The sequence below is a fragment of the Anser anser genome, assembly GCF_964211835.1.
Source record: "Anser anser genome assembly, chromosome: 10".
Classification (NCBI taxonomy): Eukaryota; Metazoa; Chordata; class Aves; order Anseriformes; family Anatidae; genus Anser; species Anser anser.
The window spans coordinates 6,531,113-6,550,030 of NC_139730.1; the positions used below are offsets into that span (position 1 = coordinate 6,531,113).

The following is an 18,918-nucleotide window of genomic DNA, read 5'->3' on the forward strand; positions in this document are numbered from 1 at the left end:
TGGAAATAAGCCTGAAGAGAGGGAGGGGGGGGGCTCGGATTTTGGTGCTCCCCCTGCCTCCTCCCCAAGCCTTGGCGGAGGCTGCTGCTCCCTGCCCTCACCTTCTTTGTCTCCCCGCTGCCTCCTCTCACGGGAAAGGAGACGGTCGGAAAAGAAAAAAAAAATAAAAAAAAAGAAAGAAAAAAAGAGAAACAGAAAGAAAAAGGAAAAAAAAAGGAAAAGGGGAAAAAAAAAAGGGGGGGGGAAAAAAGCCCCAGCCGAGGGGCTGGAGGTGACAGCGGCCGCCAGGCAGGTTCCGCCGTGCCCATCCCGGGGGGGCGATGAAATTTGGGGGTTGGGGGGGGGGCAGATGAACCCCCCCCGGTGCCAGATCTGTGCCCGTGCGCGCACCGCCGGGGGCTCGGAGCGGAGCCCCCCAGCTTTGCGCTCTGAAAGGGGCAAAGCGGAGAGGGGTTGGGGAGGAAAAGGGGGGCGCTGCTTTGGGGGTCTGGGGCAGGATCGGGACCGGAGGAAGGGGGGGGGCACAGCCCTGAGACCCCCCCCGTGGGGCCGCGCCGCGCACCTGGGGCCGGGCGGCGAAGGATGCGCGGGGGGCGCGGAGCGCGGTGTGCTCCCCCCCCAGGCTCCTTCCCCGGCCTCTCTTGGGTTTTGCAGGCTTCGCACCGTGTTTTGGCTGGGAGAAAAAGAGAATTAAAAATCCCCCCTCCCTTGCCCTGGCCGAGGGGGGTGCAAGCAAATGGCTGGGGGGGCACCCAAGGGCCCCCCCCCCCCCCCCCCCAGCCCGCGCCTTGCGCCTCTCGCTCGGCCCCCGGCCCGCATCCCCCGGTTGTTTGCATTGTGTCAGAAAAGGAGAGAATTTCAGAATTACAGCTGAAAACGCCATCTGTTTCCAATGAATCCCCCATAGTTTTTCACAATGTTTTTGGCAGATCTCTGCCTGCAAATTCCTTCAAGCCCTGAGTGCTTGTTTTTGTTGGGGGAGGGGAAGCCGAGTCCACAGAGGCGGATTTGTTCCTTCCCAAACTCTCCAGTTTCTTTACCTCCTTTTTTTTTTTTCCCCTCTTTTTTTTTTTTTTCATTTGCAAAGAAGGGGGGGGGGGGAAAGACCCGAGCGAAAGCAGGAGGGAGAAAGAAAAACCCCGGCGCTTCACCCTCCCGGTTTGTTTATCTTCTCGTTTTAGCCAAACTTTCCCTTTTTACATTTTTAACTCGCCCCTGCCTTTCTTTTGCATAACCGTAGGTGCAGCAGTCTTGCACACACATGCAGCAAATAAATAAAGAGCTGCTCTACGCCCTTCCTCCCCCTTCTCCCTCATAGCCCAGATGCAGGAAAGCAAACCCGGCCCGTGCTGTGCTCAGCGCGGAGCTGCTCCCAGCCCCGACCCTGCTGAAACCCCAGTTTTTTGGGGGGAAAAAAAAAAAAAAAACACCTCTTAGTGCACCCATAATGCCCTTTCCCGAGCGGTTGGGGCTGGGAGATTTACGGTGCAAGAAAGAACTTGATAGGCGATCTGGCTGCCTGCTTTGTTTGATTCTCCCTTCAGCAGTCAAATAAGGTGCAAAGAACTGGCAAAACGGGGCGATCCGGAGCCGGCAGGAGCGGGGCGCAGACGGAGCCGGGGCTGCCCGTGCGCGCTGCTGGGGGGCTCGCTGCCAGTTCTGGGGCTGGGAAGATAGGGAAAGGGGGGATGCTTCCCTGAAGCTTCCTTCGCCCTTTTTTTTTTATTATTTTTTTTAACCCGACGTGGGAGTTTGCAGGGTTTCAGCAGCACCCCAAAGAGGCGGCGTGGCCCCAGCGAAGCTTTGTGGCCCCCCCCCAAACCCCAAGCTGACAGGGGCTGCTCGAGGCAGCCCACGCGGGGCCCGGCATGTCGGATCAGTGCCTCGCCGAGTCCTGCCCTATTTATTTATTTGCTTAACCCCCCCCCCACGCGCACAGCCCGGGCCGTATTCCCGCTTGTGCTGCTTTCACACCAACAGCTTGGCCCCGGTCTCGGCGCCGAGCACCCTTGGGTGCCGCCCCCCTGGGGTCGGGGCGAGCGGTGGGCACCTGGGGGTGTCCCAGGGTGGGCGGCTACCCACTGCCAGCGCCTCTCAGCTGGGGCTGCACCAAGTTTTCTTGCAAATCTTTTCGTGCCCTTTAGAAATAGCCCTTCTGAAAAGCAGGCTTCAGGCTTTGCTCTCCCCCTCGTCCTCTGGCTCGCTTCAGCTTTCCCGGGTTGTGGCTCGCCTCGGCTGATTTGCCTGCCGCCAGAAAAACCTGGGATTTTCTGCCCTTGGTCCATCCAGGCGAGGCGGCCGATTCCCAGTAAGGACCCGGCCCTACTGGAGGTGTGCAGGATGGGTTATAAACGCCTTTTGTCTCGGCGGCAGGGAGGGATGGGATCGCAGCGTTAAGCCGAAATCGAGGAGGGGGGCTCGGAGGCGGCTGAGGGCAGCTCCCCTCCAGCGGGACCGGGAGGATGGCGCCTGTGCGGGACGTTGTCAGGGCAGGGAAAGGAGGGAGGGATTCAAACGTAAACCTGGAAATATTTTGGCTTCCCTGTTTTGCTGCTCGCTGCTCTCGTACTTGGAACAGGGAGTCCTCCGCGACTGCCAGCCAGGCTCGGCGTGGGGCTGAGCGGAGGCGCCGGGCTTTTAACACGGATGGGGTGGACGCCTTGCTTTTTGTCCCCAGAAATCGCTTTCCTGAGATCCCAGGCCTTTGCTTACTGGGAACGGGGAGATATCAGGCGTGACTTCGGGTTTACAGTGGCAGCAGCCAAGGTTTCTCCTTCTTTGCGGCCTAAGCAGCTGCGCCGAGATGGGTGTGCGCGTGAAAGCGCTCGCAGAGCTGTGCAGCCCTAAAAACTTCCTGACCCCGGGCTTCGCTGGGGCTCTGCACCCACCTGCTGTCCCCAGAGAGCCGGGCCACAGTGACAACGAGCTCTGCGGGCTCCCCTCGGGCTCAGCTCATGAACCACCCAAGGCTGTGGTAGGGCTGTGGGCCCCCCCCCCCCAGCTCCCTGGGGGTGAGCAAAAAATAAATAAATCCAAAATGAGGGTGTTTGGCCCGGTGGGACGGGTGTCGTGGGGTGCTGCTGGGTTTGGTTTGCTTTGCCCATCACAGCAGGTGCCAAATGTGGAATGAGGGGCAGCAATGGGGAGCGTGGGAACCCAGGACCCAAAGAGCAGTTGGGGTCCCGGGTGGTTTGAAGGAGGCTCGGTGGCCTCAGGGTGGATGCAGACCCAGAGGGACATGGGGAAGGATGGAGGATGCTCGGAGGTGCAGCTGTGATGGGGCAGGTGAAGGGGAGCCCCATCCTTTTCCTGGCTGTCCTGGCAGATCCCGTCCCCATGCTGCAGGTCAGGAGGGAGCTGTTGGGGGCACGGCCCTGCGTGGCACCAGGAGCATGCTTCCAAGGGGAGAGCCCCTAAATGCCTTTAAAAAGCTTTGCAACCTGCGCTTGGGAACTGCTCGGATTAAAAGAGCTCCCATCACCACCAAGACATTTATTCCCTTGTCCGTGAGCTCTCGAAATAACAGGGCGTTCGATTGCAGCCTGGAGATTGCTTTGCACTCAAGTGCAGCTGGGCTGAGTAAATCACTGCTTCACCAGCTGAAATTCCTGCAGCAAGGGGGAGAATTGAATTATGTCCAACTGCAAAACCAGATGCCATCCCCTTGATGAAGTCATAGGGCTCTCGCTGCGGAGAACAAGCTGGCTCCTACACACACGCACCCTCTCAGGCACAGACTGAGCAGCTCTGTGCAACGTCCCGGCCGTGGTGCGCGGGGCCCGGAGCCGCTGGAGGCGCGAGGACAGCGAGTCCTTCGGGGTGCTCCGCCAGCGGGGCGTTGAGGCCCCCTTTCCACTTCTTCAGCACCGAGGGGAGCTTGGACGTTGAGTTCCCAGCAAGCAGAGCTAGCCCTGAATAGAAGGGGGATTTTGTGGGTCAGGCAGAGAGCAAGCTTTGCTCGAGCCCAAAGTATTTTCTGCTCCCTGGGTTTTGTCTCCTTCCCGGACACCTGTTGACTTTGGTTGCCAAAGCTCTAACAGCAACCTGCGGCGGTTTGGTTTGCTGACCAGCTATCTTTTTTCTTGCTGTGTGATGCTCCAGCCAGCCCTGATGCGAGAGCACATCTCTGGCCTCCCAGGGATGGAGGGCGAGGCTGGGGAGCAGCAGGACGGCAAGGGATTAGGCCGAAAGTTATTCCAAGTTACTTTTTCTCATAAAAGATCCGCATGGGCAGCTCGGTCCCTTTGCATCCCAAGCACAGCCACAGCGTTTGTTTGGGTGCCCACCTGGGTTTTGGGTAGACTCGCGGGGCCGTCACAGCTGCCGTGCCACCCCACGCCCTGCGCGCAAATCAACGCCTCCGACGGAGATGCCGCAATTTTTTTGGCAGGCGTTTAATTGTATAAATTTGCCTCATCCAGATTTATGTGCTCCGGGCTTTTCTCCATCTCCTCATTTTGTGTCTCATTTACCTCTGCGTTTGAAGGGTTGAAATTTCACAAGAGCACGGCGGGGATGATTATTCCTAGAGGGAATCCACACCTGTAAGCATAAAGCGCTTCCCTGCCAGCCCTGCCGTGGCCCGGGCGAGGAGGAGGAGGGCGAGGGACCCGCTGCCACACCTGGGGGGCCCGCGGGCACTGGTGGGTGGCAGCTGTGCCTTCAAACGCTTCTCAAAGGCACCCTGGGAAAACGGCTTCGGCGCAAGGTGCTGGAAACCCGAACCAGCCCCGGCTGCGGGGCTGCCAGCCCCGTGGGAGCCGTGCTGGAGGGCTGCCCCACCGCGGGGCTGGCGGCCGGTGGAGGTGGCCACTGCTCCTTGTGCAGTGTCTGGGTACCGACGTGCCTTTTCTGGAGGGATGGGGAACAGGTGGTGGTGGAGGAGGAAGCTGAGGGTGATGCTTCGTGCAGAGGATGAGAAAAACACCTCGCTCCCCACTGGGCTCATCTTGAGTGAATCCCTGCACGGCTTCAGTGTCCTCACCTGTAAAATGGAGCACTGCCGAGGAGGTTTCCACGCTCCCAGGAATGGTTGGTGTTGGGAGAGCAGCTGAGTCCTCCCAGGGAAGGCCCAGGTGGGCAGTCCTGGCACAACTGAGCCCCGCTTCCCATCCCGTGGTGAGCCGTGGTGTTCATTGGCATCCTTCTGCAGACGAAGACTCAAAGAAGGTCGCTTCCCTCCCTCCTCTTCCTCCATCCGCCAGCTCTCAGTCTGCATCCGTGGAGCAAAACCTCCCAACCCACCACCGCGACACCAGGCTGCTGCTTCACCAGCTGTGCCGAGGGCACTGCTGAAGCCTGAATCCCACCGTGAAGCTGGAGCTGGAGATGCTTGTTCTTCCTTTCAGTCCATCGTGCCTCCTGAACTCCTCAAGATCTGCCGATACCTCTCAGGACGGCACCTTCAGGTGGCCCCGGCTGTGAACTCCAAGACTCATGGTTGCTGCCCCCACCAGTGGTGCCAGCGGTCCCGTCTCCCTGCGAGGGGATGCTGGGGTGGGCCTGGAGGAGCGATGCTGGCCGGGCGTCACCAGCACGGCCAGCAGGCTGGGGGGAGATGTATTTGTCCCTGAGCACGCCGTGTCTGCAGTAAGAGGACTCTGGGAGCCAAAAGAGCTGACTAAGTGACAGGAGCGTCACGGGCTCCTTCGTCAGCATCCACCACTTCGTGCCGTGGCCAGCGAAGGCACTGACTCTGCAGTTTTCCTGCCCGTGTTTGCCCTGTGTCTGCGATGCCAGGAGAGGAGAGATGGGGGGCCGTGAACTCGGCACCAAGGACACGAGGGAGGTGCTGCAGTGACAGAGACCGGGAAACTCCTCCTGCGTCCTCCTTTTGACGTTACCTGGCGAGGCCTTTCCCCAGCATCTTCCTGAGCAAGACAAGGACTGGACTAAGAAAGAGACACTTCAGATGCACCCAGAGGAGCTCCGAGCACGCCCTTCACCTGCCTTTAGCACATCCTCAGCCTCTGCCAGCGGGCGCGCAGAGCACAAGCCCTGGCGTGGAAGGTGCCCGCGCCGAGCCAACCTCCCCATGCCCAACGCCCTGCCAAATGGCAGCTCCAGCCCTTGGAGAGAGGCAGGTTTCTTTTTCTCCTGCAGCTCCCTCCTCCTGGTCCTCCTCCCCCCGCTCCAGTGCAGCTGAAACCTGAGCTGATCCCTTTGCACATGGGTAATTTATTGGTCTATTGGGCTTTTCTTGATGGCAAATTGCATTGTCTTTCTTCCTGGGTTGAGGCTTTGGAGCAGTTTGCTGCATTCCTGCAGCTCTTTTCTCAGGGCTGATCTTTCACACCCCCTCTGAGCACAGTCAAATCAGTTTTATTGGGCCTCTTTGTTATGCAAACGAGGCAATAATAAGCAGGCTATTATTCGGCAAGATTGGGTCTGATTAGCAGTTCAAAGGAGGTCGCTGGAAGAGCCCGGCATGGCCAGCGAGGCTGGGGACGGGTCGTGAGGCTGGATACGAGGGTGATGCCACTCATCCCCTTGGGTCTTGCTTCAGGCTCCCGAAATCTTGCAGGAAGAGGTCCCCTCAGCAGCGTTTTGAGGAGCAATCTGGATTTTTAACTCTTTTTCCCATCATTCTTTTGCGAGCGGTGGCCGGCCAGGAGCTGGAGCTGGTAGAAGTCGCTGGTATTTAACACCTCCGAGAACCATGCCTTTCCTATTGAGGTGTCAGCATAAATATGTTTATTTAGATTACTTAAATAAATATGTGTTTAGGAGCCTAAGTCTACGTGCTCAGATGTGAGGCCAAAGGTAATTACGTTTTACTGTGTTCTCCGAAAAAAAACCTTTTACTGCATATGTGAGGCTTGCACATCTACACCTCAATCCACGGATTTGGAAAAACGCAGGATGATGTATTTGCATCACATGTGGGTGATGAAATACTTTCCAGCCCGTTAGTAACCAGGAGGATATTAAACAACATCTCTTAGCAGTGAACACTTTAAAATTAACAGGTCTGGTTAACATGCACCCAAGAGTCTTAAAAGGATTGGCTTTTGCTTACTGAAACTAATTTCCAGTAATTCTCATTGCTAGAGGAATTACAGGGGAAGAGACGAATTGTTGGTTTTGTGCTGGTTTTCTGAACGAGCATGATTTGGGTAAATGAAATCCCGGTAACCTGACACCAGCCGAAGGGAAAATAGGGGGGGCACTGATAATTAGAAGTCTGTTAAAGTTTGGCTGTTAAAGTTGGATGCGTGCGCGTAGTCGGTCTGAACGCTTAATTTAATAGCGTGCAATCTAGCGGAGATGTGCTGCTGTAGGGGAGCACAGCGTGGCTCTGACCGGCATCTCCAGACGTGGCCGCGTGCTGGGGCTGCCTGAAGGCTGGTTTCTTGGAGCAGGGAAGTGAGCTTCATGCGATGCGGAGAGAGAAAACCGCGATTTTTGTGTGCCCAGGCAGGGGCGAGCGCACGTCCCACGTCCGCAGTGCCCGTCGGGGCGGTGAATTTTGCAGAGAAACCTCCTGCCGTGGGGAAGGGAGGCAGCAGGCTGATTGTAGGGCTGGGCAAACACCTTCCAGTGGGAACTTAAAAGTGCAAACCGTTTAGCTTATCTGGAGGATTGACAAGTGACTTGATTGCAGTGTGTAAATATCTTTGCGGGAAACACGCTGGGTACTAACGGACTTTTTACTGCTTTGGAGAAAATTGCTGGTTCTTTTTATGTCCGTACAATGAAGTCAGATAAAATCCACTTAGGACCGAGACCTGCGTTTTGTAGAGGTGATAAACTCCTGAAACAGGGGCAGCTTTTCAGCCCGCGGTCACCTCGGGCTGCAGAAGTCCTCGGGGAGGTGCACTTGAACAAACACAGGCACCAGGCTACGTGCAGGCCGACTGTCGAGGGCCGGGCGATTTAATGCTTTTTTTCCGAACTCTAAACCTTCCCAAACTTCCAGCCTCCAGGTACCGAAGGAAATGTTGTCCCTTGTTTGAGTGGCACTGAGTCCCCACCTGGGGAAGTGGCTGGGCTACCAGGGGTTGAAGCCACGCGTCGGAGGCACTGCTCGGTCCCTGGGACAAAGGTCCCTTTGCCACAGACCGGGGTGGCGGTGTCACCCAGCCACGAGAGCGTCACGCAGGTCCTGCAGAGCCTCGCTGGGTTCCTGGTTGAGAGGGGTTCGTTTCCGTGCTAAGTCATCTGTGGTTGAAAAACAGATCCATTGTGAGTAGATGGAAAATAGATTACGTGAAATTGAATAAACATCGCTCCTTGGCCCGGGTACAAATGAGCCTGCGCGGCCGTGCCAAAGCTGCTGCCAGGGGACAAGGCCCGGCGGGGAGCGGGGAGCAGGGCGCGTTTGCTTTCCTCCGTGGTGGCTTTTTGCTGCGTCCCCAGCACGGTGGCATTGGTGGCAGCCACGTGGCTTAACCCGGGGCTGAGTCACGCAGGTGCCTGCGGGCCCGAGGTGCCGCACAATCGCCACATTGAGCAGGCGGGCGCAGGAAGATCGAGGCTGTGCCAGCCGGTGACGGGAGCAAAGCCATGCTGAGCCCTGCCTGCAAACCCCCGGCCACCTGGCCACCAGTCCCCATTCCCACCCCACCACGGCGAGACGAGGGAGCGATGCCCCTTGTGCAGCCCCCCAAGGCTTTGCCAAACCACCGGGGCGATGGGAGAAGCGTCCATGGGAAAGCACAGGCGTGCACGGCCCCGCTCGCACACCGCCCCTGCGCGCTGCCGCCAAGGCACCTGGCTTGGAAATCTGGCCTTATATGGGGCCATGAGCGAAACAGCAAAAAGGGGACCGGTGCCAAAACCGGAGCGATAACATCTTAAAGAAAAACGCTCCCCCTTCAGGCCCAGGGAGGAAAGAGAGAGGCTTCCCTGCCCTCCTGGTTACTTTAGTTTCTTTTGTTGTTGTTGTTTTTTTAAATCAGGACCTTATAAAGTCAGGAGTGACCCTTGGTGGTGCAGCAGCGTGGGATGCTCAGCGCGGGGATGTGTTTGGCGCTGGGTATCGGAGGCAGTTTTGCAGCAGGGGCTGCCCAAGGGCTTACTGCCTGCTACAGCCCCAGCTTCCTCCGTGCTGGTTTTGCAAAGACACATAGCTTGATGTCCCACCAGGAAGGTCATCGTCACTTGGAGACAGGAGGAAAACCTCCCTCCCCTGCAGCTCAGCCAGCCTGCTCTGTGCGTAGGCTGCCGCAGGTCATGGCTGCATCTCCCAATCCAAGTAAATGAAGCGTGCCCTTAAAGAGCAGCAGGCTGTGGCTTTATTCCCGCTACAAATCCCATCAGAAGGGCTGGAGCATCCCACAGGCTGGGCTGGCTCTGGGCTGCCCTGCACAGCGCGTCCTGGTGCTTTGCTGAGAGTAGGGGCTGGTGGTCCTGCCCGTCCAGGGACGTGTCCTCCTGCTCCTCTTGGGGCCGTGCTGCTGCCACGTCTGTCTGCAGGGGAGGCACGTTGGGTTTTGTGGAGCCTCAGGGCACCCCCAAGCACCGCATTAGGTGTAACTGCTGGGAGAGCAAGGCTCCTGGGGCCACAGGTGGATGGGGCAGCCGGCAGTAGTGGCATGAGTCGTGCTTCTCCACGCTCCTTTAGCTTGTACCTTCCACCTGGAGGGTCCTGGAGGATCTGCAAAGCCGTGCTGTGAGTGTCTCAGCAGAGATACAATTTCCTTATTTCACACCCCAGTAAACCCACATCCATCCTGCTTGCACTCCCCATGCCAGCAAGCTGACTTGTTGCCATCACTCCAGTGGCTTCACCAAAACTGTGGCATGCGTGAGACCACCTGCATTAATGCCGCCGTTCCTCAGAGAGCTGCCTTGAATACCCTTCTTTCCTTCTCCTGCTGCATTTAGGCACTGTGCTAGCTACAGCAGCCACGTGCGGATGCATATCCTTTGGAGCCAAGGTGCTTAGCACTGAGGATCCAGGCTTTTGTGTCTGTGGGTAACAAGCCATTCCCAACCATCTCTCATCCAGAGAAAAACACTGAGCGATGCACTGCACTGCAAGTCAGCTGGCAGTGATGGCCCACCGATAAGCAAAGTGTCCTTGGTGGAAATCCAAACGCTCAGGGCTGAGAAGGGGGGGGACATGGAGTTATAAATTCTTCTAAATCCGGCCCATAAATGCAGAAGGCTTAGCAGAAATGCCGACCCCTGTCCGAGGTCAAAGGCTTGTTATCAGGTCACCTCCGGCTGATGGCAAGTGAAAGCAGGACGCAAAGGTTTAAATTGGACTCTGCCAAGATGAAACAGCTCCTGGGTTCTCGGAGCTGTTGCTAGCATCTGCGTTTACTAAGCACATATTTTGAAACTGTGAGGAACCTGTCACCGTTTCCTATTTGCACTTCAGTCTTCTTGGAAGGAGAGAGGAGTGAGGCTTCCTTAAAGCTGGACTGCTGAGCATTTTACAGCCTTGGTCTGCCCTCCTGATTTTCCAGCACCAGCTATGTTTAGGTTTCCAGCGCTGCAATGTTTGAAACTAAAACACTGTTTTCCCTGCAACAATGCTGGGTTCTGTAACTTTCTCTTTAAAGAAATCTGAAATTATTTTGGCACAGATACATTGCCAGCCTCCTTCTAAACAAATGCCGAGACAGGAATATACGTGTATGCCTGCGCAAGGCACCGCAAAAGCATCTGGAAACGGTGGGGCTTTTTCTCTTGTTGCTCCGCTGCCTTTTGTGCCTGATCCCATCCAGTCTCCAAGCCTTCTGAAGGGGTTGATTAAGAGGAAAGGAAGGAAAACACCATGAATTTTAAGTGGTGTGAGCCCGGGTTCACCCAGCAGGGCTCCAAATTGGCACAGGCAGAGAGAGCAGTGTCTGTGCGACGTTCAATGGAGGCCATGTGCTTCTGCACAGCTGCTTTCAACTCTGCTCCAGGGAAGCCACACAGCCCTGGGGAATAGGCACTGGGGAAGGAAAGAGGCAAAAAAAAAAAATCAGGATCCAAATTTCCTTTGCTTTCCTCCGGCTTGCCAGCAAGTACTGAGCCCAGCAGAGCTCTGCTGCCTTCGGCTTCTCCATCTGGAGAAAGGCGGGCAGGCAAGCGGGGAGGCTGGCACCCTGCACCCTGCTGTGCCGGTTTTTCTCCTCTGCGTCAGCCTCTTGTTCTCTCCCCATGGGCCGTGGCAGGGAACGAGCCTCCCGCCTCGTTCCTGGGCTCCCCGAGCACCCACGGGGTGCAGCACACGGTGTTGTGTGGGATGCTCCAGGGGAGGGGCGCCCAGGGGTCTCCCCAAGCTCCCGGAGGAGAAATAGGAATGCATACAGATATTTGCCACGGGGGAAATAAAGCTAAACACGCAGTAATTCACAGAGTTTTCAACGTCAAGCCCTAAAAAGGCATAAAAAAATGCCATTGCATCTCCCACCACATTAATAACCCCATTCCATATCCCACCACATTAATGACCCGGCCTTATCTCGTTAATGAATACATCCCTTTCTTCCCCACCCTGGTTTTCCCCCGAGGAGCATTCATCTAAAGGCTGGTTGCTCTTTCCCTTCTTGCCTTAAATTGGGGCAGATCCTGTTGGTTTCCTTGGCTTTGAGAGCCTTGCGTAAGAGCCGGCTCATGTGAGAGGGTCACATCTCAAGGTCGCATCACGCGGTGCGGCCAACGTCAGGAAGTCGGGCTGCGGGAGGGGGACACCAGCTTTTTGGCGGGGATAGAGTTGGTAACTCAAGCGCTGACCACTTTGTGTTTTCCTCCCGCCCTGCTTCCTCCTTCCCCGCAGTGACGTCTCCATGCAAGATCCTCAAGTGCAACTCTGAGTTCTGGGCGGCCACGTCGGGCTCCCACCACCTGGGCGCAGAGGAGGCCCCCGAGTTCTGCACGGCGCTGCGCGCCTACGCGCACTGCACCCGCCGCACCGCCCGCACCTGCAGGGGCGACCTGGCCTACCACTCGGCCGTGCATGGCATAGACGATCTCATGGTGCAGCACAACTGCTCCAAGGATGGCCCCACATCCCAACCCCGCCTCCGGACATTGCCCCCCGGGGACAGCCAGGAGCGCTCCGACAGCCCCGAAATCTGCCACTACGAGAAGAGCTTTCACAAACACTCGGCCGCCCCCAACTATACTCACTGCGGGCTCTTCGGGGACCCCCACCTCAGGACTTTCACGGACACCTTCCAGACCTGCAAGGTGCAAGGGGCCTGGCCGCTCATAGACAATAACTACCTGAACGTCCAGGTCACCAACACGCCGGTGCTGCCTGGCTCCTCGGCCACCGCCACTAGCAAGGTGAGCCTTGGGCACAGCCTTGCGAGCAGGGGTGGGGGGTGCTTTTGCATGCCCCTTCTTTCCACCATTGGTCTCTTCCACCATCTGCACATCTCCCTGAGGAGGATGAGAGTAGGTTAGAGCCCCTCTGAACATGAGCATTTCACTATAAATGCCAGATGCCCATCTAGACTTTCTTCTTCTGTCCCCGCTTGTATTTAAATGCCCACGGTTTCTTCCTGGGCATGCCCAGCCCCATCATGGTTATCAGGCTCAGATGCTGCAGTTCAGAAGGCAATCATGGCCAAAAGAGGGGGGTGGCAAATTAAGATGGCTCCCACCTGGGCGACTCCAGGTGCACAGACAGACCAGGAATGATGGCAGCACTTACGGAGGACACCTGAGATCCAAGCAGGGAGCTGAGCTCCTCCAGCTGCCTTCCCGCTGCCCGGGCTTGTAATTGTCTCTCTGGTTTGCAGCCAGATCGTGGCATTTTGCGGGGTACAGTCTGCTCTGGCAGTGCTGTGACAGCCTGAGTAAACATCCCAGAGGAACAGAGTGAACACTGAGAAAACTCAAGGGCAAACACGCTGTTGTGACACAGCAGGACTTGTGTGACACAGCCTCGGGTTCAAGAGAGACCTGCAGCTGACATGCTGTCACGTTGCCCTGTGGTGCACGTGCTCTAAAGCTGAAGCCACTTCTTGTGCCAAACTATGGGAGGCTCAGGAGGAGCCGTCTTGCTCTTGGAAGGTGTCCTGTCCCACAGTGCCTGGGAGACCTGCCGGCCCCTGAGCTAGGGGAGAGCTGAGTAGCATGAGCATGACAGGCCGTGCAGTTCCCAGGGCCACCGCTTCTCAGCTCTGGCCGTGACCGTTTCAGCCTGAGCTGGAGCTGACATTTTGGTTTTGACATATCCCTAATAAACTTCCTTAGATATACCTGATGCTCTAAACTCCTTACCTACCAAAGTGCATTCAAAACCTGCCAATGCCTTGCAAATAAGTCTGACTTGAGGGAGGCGGTCCCTTAAGGACACAGGGACCTACGATTTCTAGGCTGGAACCCAAGATCACCACTTTAATTGAGCCCTTTTTCTGCCTCACGGGCTTGTGGTGAGGAGAGATTAGTCATGAGATCTGCAGCACGAGCTATGGGAAGCGTTACTGGGTCACTGCTAGAGGACCATGTGCTGCTGGAAAGGACAGGAGCCTCTTGGTCCAAGGGGCTCTTTGTGTTTCTGCTTGAGAGTCTCTGACCTTACCCTTATTCCTTCAGGCAGATACAGGGCCGGACCCGGAGAAGGTCTCTGGGAGGAGTAGTGCAGCCCGAAGGCCAGGGCAAGGTGGTGCCTGAGGACATGGCTGAGGAGGGGACAGCAGGGCTGCCGTGGGGCTGGGAGTGTCTGTGTGCTCAGTGCAGGAGTGCTGGGAGAGAGGGACATTGCCAGCTCTCTGGGTTCCTGTTGGGAGCAGTTCTGGAGCCACCACCGTGCGCAGCCCAGGCCTTGGGGTGCCTCCATTTTCCCCTTTGTACCCTGTCCTCGGCCTGTCTGCCACGTGGCTGCGAGAGCTGCCTCTCCTCCGGCCCTGCCCCGTTCCCCACTCTGTCTGCTCCTTCATGGGGGGTGTCCCCCTTCCCATTCCTCCCTCATGGAAAGAGGTGCAAAGTCTGCTTTTCCTCCTCCGTGTCAGGCCTTCCCCCCCGAAGCCAGGTTGGCAAGGGAGGAGGAAGGGCTGTGAGGTGGTTTCTTCAGCAAGGGACCCAGGTTTGAACCGGTTAATGGTGGGGAGGATGTTGGGCTCAGTCTGCACCTGCATCCCTTCCAGGAGAGCCTGCCCACTTGAACATCCTGAAAATGCACGTGGGTCTGCGTGGTTGAGATGGAGCACAACATGGCCCGGGGGGGCAGAGGAGAAGACCCTGTTGGTTCACAAACAGCCAGGGAGGGGAGGAGGCTGGGCCTGTGGGATGTAAATACCATGGGAGCCAGAGAAGCTCCACCACCTACAGGAGTCAGGGCTCGTCCCCCTCTGCTGGCTGCCAGGCCCTGGAGGCAAGACGGCGCTGCGTGCACCAGCATGCCACCACAAGCCTGCGACTAGCGATAATCCAACCAGCCCCAGCTGCATGGGAGCTGCTGTGCTGGGCCTGCTGATAACAGCACAGATCCAGGTGGGACATCACGTCCAGCCTCTGGGTCTTGCCTCCACGCATGGTGTCCTCAGCTTTGAAGCAGGATGACCGTGTTTAAGTGTCTAAAAGCTGGGGCAGCCAGCAGTATGGGTGTATAAAATTTGGAGCAGCTTCTTAGGAAGAAGTGTTTACCCATGAGCTAGGCCACGCTCCTAGCTGGGTTGAGCAGACAGCTCTTCCACCTCCCACATTGATCCTGCTGTTGTCTGTGTGCTCTTGGGTGGTCAGCACTGGTTGTAACCCTCTGCCCTTTTTTCCTCCTTTCCCCCCCCCGCCAGCTCACCATCATTTTCAAGAGCTTCCAGGAGTGCGTGGACCAGAAAGTGTACCAGGCGGAGATGGACGAGCTCCCCGCTGCCTTTGCTGACGGCTCCAAGAACGGTGGGGACAAGCACGGAGCCAACAGCCTGAAGATCACCGAGAAGGTGTCGGGGCAGCACATCGAGATCCAGGCAAAGTACATCGGCACCACCATCGTGGTGAGGCAGGTGGGCCGCTACCTCACCTTCGCCGTGCGCATGCCAGAGGAGGTGGTCAACGCCGTGGAGGACCGGGACAGTCAGGGCCTCTACTTGTGCCTCCGCGGTTGTCCGCTCAACCAACAGATTGACTTCCAGACCTTCCGCTCGGCTCAGGCCGCTGAGGGCCGCACTCGCAGGAAGGGGCCCAGCCTGCAGGCCCCCCCCGAGGCTTTCACGTACGAATCGGCCACAGCCAAGTGCAGGGAAAAGCTGCCCGTAGAGGACCTCTACTTCCAGTCCTGCGTCTTCGACCTCCTGACCACGGGGGACGTCAACTTCATGCTGGCTGCTTATTACGCCTTTGAGGACGTGAAGATGCTTCACTCCAACAAAGACAAACTGCACCTCTATGAAAGGACACGGGACCTCGCCCCGGGCAACGCGGCTCCCTCGGGGCTCCCCCGGGCCCCTCCTGCCCTCTGGGTTGCACTGCTGTGTTTGAGTCAGTGTTGGCTGGGTTTGTTGTAGAGGTTTGCTCCCTCGCACTGTGGGGAAAGGGGAGCAGGAGGGGATGAGGGACAAGACAGCAGCGCCAGACGAGGAGAGGTTGGAAGGGGGATCCGGTGAGGAGCGAGAGGATCGTCCTCAGATCTCAGCCCCTCTCTACAGCACCTGGTCCTCCCCAGCTCTTGTTCTTGGAGGAGCATGATGCTCCCAGGACCAGTTGGGAGATTTTGCTGGACTGCACCTCGAGTGGTCCTTCCTCACTTTCCATCATCCTCATCCTCCTCCTCCCCATAGTGTGGGTGCTGGGGATCCCCCACCTTGCACAGCACCCCTATGGTCCCGAGAATGCTCGTGGTGACTGTGATGTTGGCATGTGTGAACGTGGCTTTGTGTTAGGGAGCCGTGAGCATGACGGGGCTGGGCTCCGTTTTTTTGGGCTGTGCATATTCACACAGCCCCATCGCTGCAGGAGGCGATGCAAAGCAGCAGGTAGGGGCTGGAACAGTGGGGCTGGCCACAGAGAGGAACGAGGCACCTTCTGGGTGGAAGGAGGACATGGTCCTCAAGCTTCGGCTTGTGTTCTCTGTGGTTCAAAGGGCATCTCCAATTTTAGCCACTTCTTTCAGCTGATTCACTCCATAGTTCTATTTCTGGCTCCCTTGTCTCTGCCCAGACCCACTGAGGACTCTTGATTGCGACAGGAGAAACCTGGCCAGTATTCAAGTGATTTCTTTAACTTCTGCCTGGCGACGGACGAGCTCCTTGCGCCATTTACTCCCCTAAAACTGGCAGTGGGGAGGCTGCTCAGTGGGAGACCCCCTCTGTACCCCCTCAAGCCCCACAACCCCTTGCCTGCCCGCGGATCAGCCAGGTCCCGGAGCAGGAACGTCCCTCTCTGTTTGTTTGCTGCTAGGTCTCTGCTTTGCTCCTCGTCCTGGGGCCGTGACTCGCATCCCCATTGCAGACCCGTTGCACCTTAAGCCCTTCTGGGCTTGACTCTGGAATGGGGCAATGTTAGAAATCCAGCCAGGAGACAGGATGCAGCAGAGGACCCCCCCCCCCCCAACAACCCCCAAATATCTGTTCCCTGCCTCAAAATCATTGATAATCTCCCTTCCCCACCATGTTGTGCTGCCCAACCTCTTCCTCTCCGTGTTCCTCTGTGGTTCACCTCATTGCTCACTGAACAAACAGCGAGACCACCTTTGGTCTGCATCTTGGAGACCTCTGTATGGATTTCCCCTCCTTTCCTCAGGGGGAATTTCCCAGAACTCAACCCCAAAACATGTGTCACCCTTGGGGGAACCTCCTGCTCAAGGGAGGTCTCTGGGCATGACAAGACAAGCTAGCACCAAAAGAGGTGGGAATAGGCTACATTTGGCAGTCTGAACTGGTGCCAAGAGGCAGCCTGGTGTAAATACTCAATGTGACTATTCATTGTGTCCTAACAGCTCTAGAGCTCCATTTGTAAAGCAGCAGAGAAATGCAAAATTGTGTCAATGGATGTAATTTATATTGTCTCTTTAATATATAGAGCCCTGGCATTGATCTCGTGTGACTGTACAGATGAAGAGATGTAATTGGTTTTTAAGTGTTTAAGGAAAGAAAAACAAACATACAAACAAAACAAACAAAAAAAAAATGTGTTTACTACTTTGCTCCTTGCTTTGTTTGCTGGTGCCCCAGGTATTCTGTTTAGGCAGATTTTAAAATAAGGATATCACAGTTTGGCAGCACTGAGGAGACCAACCACTGGACCGCGGCATGGGACAGCTTGGCTTCCCAATGCACTAATTGCTCAGCCAGGCTGATTTGGACTTCTTGTTTCCCATATTAAAGAAAGATCCAAATATTTGTCTATAGAAATTCAAAACCCAAGTTTTGAAAGCCAAAATTTCTCACTGGCTATGGGGAAACATTTGTTTCTTGCCATATTACCCCATAGATAACAGCGACTGTGCACAGCATCCCCTCTGAAGACATGCTGCTTCGCAAAAGTGGTCTCAGCTGGCCAAGCCACAGCATGCCAACAAGGCCATCCTTCCCATAAGACCTTCCTTTCCTATAAACCCTCTTACACATTTGCTGTGGCTCAGGGGTAATTTAAAGCCAAGGAAATTATATTTGATTACCATGTGGCTCAGTCCCACTGCCAGGTGAGCGCTCCAGTGGTGGTCAGCTGTCGTAGGGTGGTTGGGGTATCCATATTTTAGAAGCAAACAGTGAAGCACTTTATTTTGGTTGTGTTTGACCCAGTTCTGGTTAAAGGTGAAGTGTGGCCAAGAAAGACCCGATACTTGGAAACAAAAGAAATACAAAGGGAGGACATTATGAGAATGTCCCCCACCTCCTCCCTGCGTTCAGACCCACGGGAGTGTCACCACGTGTATATACTGTAAATTATTTATTGAGAGAAATGCAAGTAAAGTTTGAGGTTTTTTTGACAATAAATTAGTGGGTCTCGTTTTGTTCCCGGTGTGTTGTATGGTGCTGTTCACCACTCGCTGTTGCTACCCTATTTCTGCATCCCCTCTGAAGCAGCTTGCTTTAGTCCAAAGACACTTTGACAGCTCATCTCTGTCCAAAAATTCTCATAATTTTGCTCTGGGGTTTTATTTATTTACCACCAAATGAGAAAAGGGGATGGTGTGGAACAACTATAGCTAATAAACCATCTGAGCCTGCCTCTCTGGGCAATGAAAGGAGCCAAGCCAAGCAGGGTGCCATGGCCCTGCCCCTCCCTCATGCATCGCTCTTGGCTCCAGTCGGGTTTGTTAGTGCCCTCTGATGAGGGAAACCAAAACTGCACTTCTTTGGTTCATTTTCCTCCTTGAAAAACTGACCTGCTCCCTGCTCTAGCAGCGGGGGCCAGGAGGCTGCGAAAGCTGGGTGGGACGTGGGCACGGGCTGAAGACACTCACTATTTGGGTAAATTCACACAAAGACATCCAGCACCAGAGATCTGAGAAACCCAACCTCGCCCTCCGTCAGAGCCCTGAACAGCTGGCAGGGGTTGGAAAGGGCATGGGAGGCACACCCACCCACTCAGCCACCACTTGCAGCAGCTCCCAAGCGCTCAGCAGGTGGGACGAGGGGCCGGTGCCAGGGGCCAGTGCCCCCCGAGTGGCAGGGATGCTCCCATCCTTTCTACTCCCGTGTGGCACTGAAGCTTCCCCAGGAGGTGCGCAGCAGCAGGAGGCACAGGCCGTGCAGTGACACCACGCACAGGGGCAGCAGTGACCCTGCCAAGGGTTTATACTGGCTCTAGGTGAAGCTTGCAGGCTGATGCTCTGCAGCCAGGGAGGACACGGCCCTAACCCCTGTGGGCAGCTCCTTCGTGCTCCAAGCGGGGCTGGGGCCATTCCTAGAGGAGGGTCGTGCCAGCTCAGCTCCAGGCCCGTCCCATCCTACTCTTCTCCCGTCCAAAGCACATCGCCTCACGGGGAAAAGCTGCTCAATTCCCACAGCCTGCTGTCTCAGGCATGGTGTCAAGCCCCGTTTCAGCTGTGCCTGCCCATCCCCAGGCCTCAGGCAGGGGCCTGGGCTG

The 18,918-nt window shown here is 56.4% G+C and overlaps 1 protein-coding gene and 1 long non-coding RNA gene across 5 annotated transcripts in view; one reads left to right on the forward strand and one right to left on the reverse strand.

The window, feature by feature from the left end:
• RGMA (repulsive guidance molecule BMP co-receptor a) overlaps positions 1-17,822 on the forward strand; it is a 23,720-nt gene extending 5,898 nt beyond the window's left edge. For 2 of the 4 annotated variants that reach the window (XM_083849900.1, XM_083849899.1), the window contains exons 2-3: positions 11,606-12,228; positions 14,682-17,822. In XM_083849900.1, the coding sequence (XP_083706026.1) occupies positions 11,914-12,228; positions 14,682-15,392 (1,026 nt within the window). In that variant the 5' untranslated portion in view covers positions 11,606-11,913 and the 3' untranslated portion in view covers positions 15,393-17,822. Of the gene's footprint in view, positions 1-10,911; positions 12,229-14,681 lie in introns of those variants that run through there. The other 2 variants (XM_083849901.1, XM_083849898.1) reach the window with 2 other exon arrangements.
• LOC310904730 lies at positions 8,173-12,307 on the reverse strand. Its single transcript, XR_014588579.1, has 2 exons — positions 12,166-12,307; positions 8,173-10,888 (listed from the first exon to the last, which is right to left on the reverse strand). It is a non-coding gene; the product is annotated as an uncharacterized lncRNA (long non-coding RNA).
• Positions 17,823-18,918: the final 1,096 nt, after the last annotated feature.